The 6,000-nt window shown below is 53.5% G+C and overlaps 1 protein-coding gene across 2 annotated transcripts in view; it reads left to right on the forward strand.

Annotated features, from left to right (window-relative positions):
• TRIM67 (tripartite motif containing 67) overlaps positions 1 to 5,475 on the forward strand; it is a 54,683-nt gene extending 49,208 nt beyond the window's left edge. For both annotated transcript variants that reach the window (XM_066383053.1, XM_066383062.1), the window contains exons 8-10: positions 541 to 844; positions 3,611 to 3,773; positions 4,896 to 5,475. In XM_066383053.1, the coding sequence (XP_066239150.1) occupies positions 541 to 844; positions 3,611 to 3,773; positions 4,896 to 4,961 (533 nt within the window). In that variant the 3' untranslated portion in view covers positions 4,962 to 5,475. The remainder of the gene's footprint in view (positions 1 to 540; positions 845 to 3,610; positions 3,774 to 4,895) is intronic.
• Positions 5,476 to 6,000: the final 525 nt, after the last annotated feature.

A 6,000-nucleotide genomic window follows, 5' to 3' on the forward strand; every position in this document is an offset into this window, starting at 1 on the left:
GACAGGCAGTCCCCATCCTGTGCGCTGTGGCCATAATTTTAGAGGAAGGGCCACTTCCCACAACTAGAGGGAGAGCAGAAGGGGGTGCCACTGGATGGGCTGAGAAACAGAAGAATGGAGCTTTGTGACTTGGTTACATCACTTCCTCTCTGTGTCTCAAATCTCCCAGCCACCAGGTGGGGTGTGAATGCTCACTTCCTCCTAACTCACAACAGTGAACATGTGAAACAGTGAACATGTGAAACAGTGTCAGAAACCCAGACTCTGGAAATGCATTTAGATGCGGGGCTTGGATGCCCAAATGTCCAGGTTTCTTGGCAAGTTGGGTTTGTGGAATCAGGAATGTGGGTGAACATAGATCACCAGAGAGTGCATGTATGTGTGTGGGTGGTATGTGCATGTGCAAATCACTCAGGGAGGAACATGTGGTGCTGTGTGCCATTTCCTAAAAGACACAAGTAAGCCTGTGTCTCTGAGCCCAGGTAAGAGACTGCTAGCAAATTCCATCTGGTGACCTGTTCTTGTCTCCTTCCTCTCCAGTGGCCTGGTTCACCTTTGACCCCAACTCTGGGCACCGAGACATCATTTTATCCAATGACAACCAGACAGCCACCTGCAGCAGCTATGACGACCGGGTGGTGCTGGGCACAGCAGCATTCTCCAAAGGCGTGCACTACTGGGAGCTGCATGTGGACCGGTATGACAACCACCCGGACCCCGCCTTCGGGGTGGCCAGGGCCAGCGTGGTCAAGGACATGATGCTGGGCAAGGACGACAAGGCCTGGGCCATGTATGTGGACAACAACCGCAGCTGGTTCATGCACTGTAACTCCCATACCAACAGGTGCGCCGTGGGCCCCTTGCCCTGCCCTCCTCACATGCGGGTGTTTGGGAATGAGGGTCCTGTGGATCCGTGTCCCTTCTGCCATTCCCAAGTTTGGGCATCAAGAATGTGTTTTCAGCCATGTTGGTGTCCAATTTCCTAGTGGCTTTGACTCTAACCAGGTAGAAGTGACCATAGTCCAAATGAACATAAGCAACAAACAGGTTTCTAGGCTCTTCAGCAAGATACACGCCCAGTTTCCCCAGGGTCCTCAGCTGTGGTTCTCTCCCTGATTCTGCTCCACTTGCCTATGCATGCCGTCAGCCCAGGCTTCAACCCCTGCAAAGCCGATGGACTCGGGCTGCGGCCAGGTCTCTGCAGAGGGAGCATGCAATTGTTATTACCATGCAATTGTCTACCTGGATTGACCCTTCTCACTGCCCTGCCTCTAGTGGGCCTTACACCTGGGCAGCAGACCCCAACAGGGCAGGCCTGGGAGGGGCAGGCACTGTTGGAGGGCTCACAGCTGAATACTATAAGGGCACCCCCAGTACAGCTCTGCCTGTGGATACCCTGATGTCTGGGCTCTTCCAGGGACTTGTGGGCACCTTGGTCAGACACAGCAAAGGCTGTGTCCCATCATAGCTCAGCATTCTCTTTCTCTTCTTCTCCCCCACCCCCACACATGTTTTGTGTGTACAAGGTGGGGGGATGGAAAATCCTCAAAAGCCAGCATTGGCCAAAGACCCAGAAATGGAGAGCTATGGCCACCATCAGCTATGGCTGATGTCTCAGGAGCCCCCACAGAGGATGTGAGAGAGGAATGGTGCGTGGAGGTGCCACCCTTTGTCTCCAGCAAGGTCCTCCTCCCCAAGGGAGTAGGGGGACGGGGACAGAGGCCTGCTCTCTGGTGCTTATGGCCCTGACTACGGATGGTCTACATCAGCCACTTGCTGATTGACTTGTGTGTCCACTCACTTACAAAAGGGCTGAAATATGGGCTGGTACTCCACAGGATTAATGGTATAGATGCAGGAGAGGGAAGAGGGCCACAAGAAGAACATATGAGCAAACAGACAGCCACCTCCTTGCTGTGGGTCTCCTTTTGGTCTGCTAAGGGTCGCCTTCACAATCAGGACAGGCAAGGAGCCTCAAGGAGCCGAATGACTGGGTTCTCTGTGCTCTGGGTCTGCCTGCAGCTCCTGCATTTGGCCCTAGGGGTCCTGGTCTGGGACAGAGACTTGCCTGAAATCCCTAGGGGCGCTGGAAGCCAACCAGACCCCCTTTCACCTGCCTTTTCACTGGCAGAGTGACCTGTCTTTCCAGAGGCGTGGGGGAGAGAGACCACTCTGTCCCTCTGCATCCTCTGCCTGGGCACCTGGGCATTGCAGGCTGAGTAGCCTCCTGCACAAAGACCATAAAGTAGACAGAGTCCAGGCCCACCAGCTCCATTTCTGCTTGCTTAAGCCAAAGCAGCACCCAGATACACTGTCTGCTGATGGGAGTATGGGCAGGGAGTGTTTGCAGAGCCCTTACTTGCACCAGACGCGTGGGAACCACTTGATTTACAGAATCCTGCTGAGTCCTCACTGAAGTCCTGTTGTTACCCCCATTGTACAGATAATGAGACCTGGGCTTAGAAAGGTTAACTGTGGCCAAAGTCACTGAGCTAATTACAGATCCTGACCTGGCTCTGTGTGCATGGTGGGGCAGGCGGAGGAGCCCGCTGATGGAAGTTGGTGATGGGTGCATCCACGTGCCTTGGGCTGAGGCTGCGCTTGGGTGGGAATCACATTCCTGATCCTCAGACAGGTCCCAACCGACACCTGGGTGGTCTGTGTGCGAATAGCACCCATGGCATTGTTCTAGTTCTGTTTTCACACCTGTAGGACCCAGCTCTGGGGCCCTCTGGGAAAACACCCCTCAGGTGAGCCCTCCTCACAACTTTTCTTGTTCTTCGCCCCATCCTCAGCCTCCCACTGATGGGCGCATTCCCAATCAGGAAAAGACAAAGATGGTTTTCTTACCAGACAGAGCAGCCTTGGTCAAGGTTAAGCCCTCATCCCCAAGCACAGGGAAAGGGAGTCAGCTCATGGAGGAGGCAGGTCAGCCAAGACCCCCGGAGAGTGCTGATCACCTGATTAAAGCTTCTTCCAGGCTCCGTAGGTATGAATTTCCACCACCATGAAGTGTACGATCACCAACATTTATCACAGTTGATCACCTGTGGGATGGTGACTCAGATGGGGACTTGATTCCAGATTCAGCACAGGTCTCCTGCCATGGGCTTCCTCACAAGAATCCCAGGATGTTTCCAGGGAGACAGGCTGAAGTGTGTGGGGCCCTTCATGATCTCAGCACCCTCACTCAACTAAAACTAAAGAGGGCACCGACTCAGTTCTTTCCCTTGGCAGGAAAATAGCCCTCCTCAGCCATGCTCCCTACCCATGTTTTCTTGTGGGACCCACTAGTTAGAACCCCAAACCCCTGGTGTCCAGGTCTCAGATACTATCAAGAAAGAAAGGGCTAAATAACCTGGTTCCTCTAGGGTAAAGAGCTTTACCTGGAGAGTAAGGTCTTCCTGTGTGGCCCCATAACAGGTGAGTACACTTCAAGAGAAGGATCCTAAGCCCAGAACAGTCCCCTGTACCATCAAGGGGGCTGTATTTTTTAGGTGAGAGTATCCCAATGGGAACCAAGCATCCTTTAAGTGATTTTCCTGAGATATCACCTACATCCCAGGCTAGGTGTGGTGATGGGCCCTCCTGGGGCTTCTCTCTCCCCTAGGACAGAAGGCGGTGTTTGCAAGGGGGCCACCGTGGGAGTGCTGCTGGACTTGAATAAGCACACTTTGACCTTCTTCATCAACGGGCAGCAGCAGGGCCCCACGGCCTTCAGCCACGTGGACGGAGTCTTCATGCCAGCCCTTAGCCTCAACCGCAATGTGCAGGTACCTCGCCCCCATGCCTACCCCCAGGCCAGAGACTGCCTGGCTGCTCCCCTGCTGTTCTGGGAACCTTGGAAGGGCACTTGGGCAAAGCAGCCTTGTAGAGAAGCCAACTACATTGCAGCTCACCTTGGGCATTCCTTGGAGGCTGTCCTCTATGGCATGATCAATTCTTACTTGTTCACTTTGAAATGAGCAGAGGCACTAAGGCAGCAGCTTGGAGAAAACAGTGGGTGGGATCAGGGCAGGAGGATAGAGTAAGAAAGACAAAGTGACCTCATTTGCTGGGAAAGCAATCCGGACCCCAATGGCCAGGTATGTGCCTTGGAGTGAGGATGCCAAGCCGTCACTGAGCTGTCCTGTTTTATTCCTCAGAGGAGAGTTGGGGGTTCACCACTCCTAAGATGCTGTGAGTCCCATCCTGTTCCCCCTGCCATCTCTGGTCCCCTCAGGAAGCAGGCAGGAAATGCGTCCTTTGTAGAGCTCAGGGCTGGGCCCAGTCCTAAGGGAGTGCTGATGTCTCAGGAGCCCCCACAGAGGATGTGAGAGAGGAACGGTGCGTGGAGGTGCCACCCTTTGTCTCCAGCAGGGTCCTCCTCCCCAAGGAAGTAGGGGGAGGGGGACAGAGGCCTGCTCTCTGGTGCTTATGGCCCTGACTACAGATGGTCTACATCAGCCACTTGCTGATTGACTTGTGTGTCCACTCACTTACAAAAGGGCTTTGAGGCAGCCTGAAACATGGGCTGGTACTCCACAGGGTTAATGGCATAGATGCAGGAGAGGGAAGAGGGCCACAAGAAGAACATATAAACAAACAGACAGCTGGTACACCCACTGAGCACCAGCCTTGCCCAGGCTCCTGGCTACGAGGGCAGAGTGGGACCCAGGCAGCTGGGTAGTTCCCATTATGAGCAGAGAGGTGCAGACCAGCTCCCGGCGCCAGCTCGTGGATCTTACATTGGTGATCTGAGTGGCACCATAAACAGCAGACCCATAATGCCGAGGAGCTGCCGCCTGTGGGGACCCCAGCAAGCAGAGCATAGCATGTAGCTGCTGTGCTGTCTGGGGCACTCTGGGCTTGCGTGGCAGCCTCTCCACACTCACTGACCCTGCCTTCATTTCCAGGTCACCCTGCACACAGGACTGGAAGTGCCAACAAACCTGGGGCGGCCAAAGCTGTCAGGCAACTAGCCTCCAGTTCCAGCCCCGCCTGGGCGTCTGGGAGAAGCTTGCCATCCCTCACTAAGTCCAACAGACCTGTGGGCAGATGAGCATGTCACAGTGCGACCCAGAAGCCACTGAGTATCTTAGAGACACGCGTTCTTTGGGGGATGGAGAACGAGTCTGTGAGCTGGGCCTGCTGAGGCCGCCATCAGTGGAGAGCATGCGTGTGTGTCCCGCTTTGTCCCACCTGGACGCTTCAAACACTCACAAAGGACCCTTCTCAAGGGAGTGAGAAAGTCTTCAGGGTTTACAGTTTGGTTTCCTGCCATCTGTTTTCAAAGCTTGCATTTGGGGGAGAGGGTAGATGTTGAGGAGAAGGCAAACTTGGTGATTGGCATCCTGAAAGCAGGCGACAGGAAACCCTTTAGACTTCCATGTCCCAAGTGTCCACCCCTTGCTGGGACATCACTTCTTCAGAATTCCAACGTTGCAGGTTCCCATCTTTGCCAGGAAAAGTTCTTTAGCTTTTTGGTCCTGGAGCCTTCAGTATGTTCTGCTACTTGAAGACCTAATACAGGATCCATAGAAAGGGCACATCATTCATTTGATCTTTGCCTCTCTCATTGAATTCTTAAGAACCTTCTAGAATGGTTTCCTTAGGTCCTTCATTCGTCAACCATCTCTCTCTCTGTCTCTGTCTCTGTCTCTCTCTCTCTCTCTCACACGCACACACACACACACACACACACAGTAGTCTGCTAAAATTAATTCACTCGGTTCTTAGTTATTAAACACAGAAGAAAGCACAGGAATTTCAATTTGAATGACTGTGACGAGTCTCCAGTTGGTGATGGCTTTTCTGGAACTGTCTCCCCAAGAGGTTACCTGAAAACCTGTCTGAGCTGCTCCACTTAGCTGTACAGACTCATGGCACATTAGATGGGAAACTCCAGGAAAGCCTCTCAGAGCCAGTCCACCTTTGCTTTGAGACCCATCTGTCATCATGAAAACATCATGAAAGTAAGAAGTGACCCCAATGGCAGGGAGGTCCTACTCTGTCTGGTCA

Source organism: Saccopteryx leptura, chromosome 1 (assembly GCF_036850995.1).
Source record: "Saccopteryx leptura isolate mSacLep1 chromosome 1, mSacLep1_pri_phased_curated, whole genome shotgun sequence".
Classification (NCBI taxonomy): domain Eukaryota; kingdom Metazoa; phylum Chordata; class Mammalia; order Chiroptera; family Emballonuridae; genus Saccopteryx; species Saccopteryx leptura.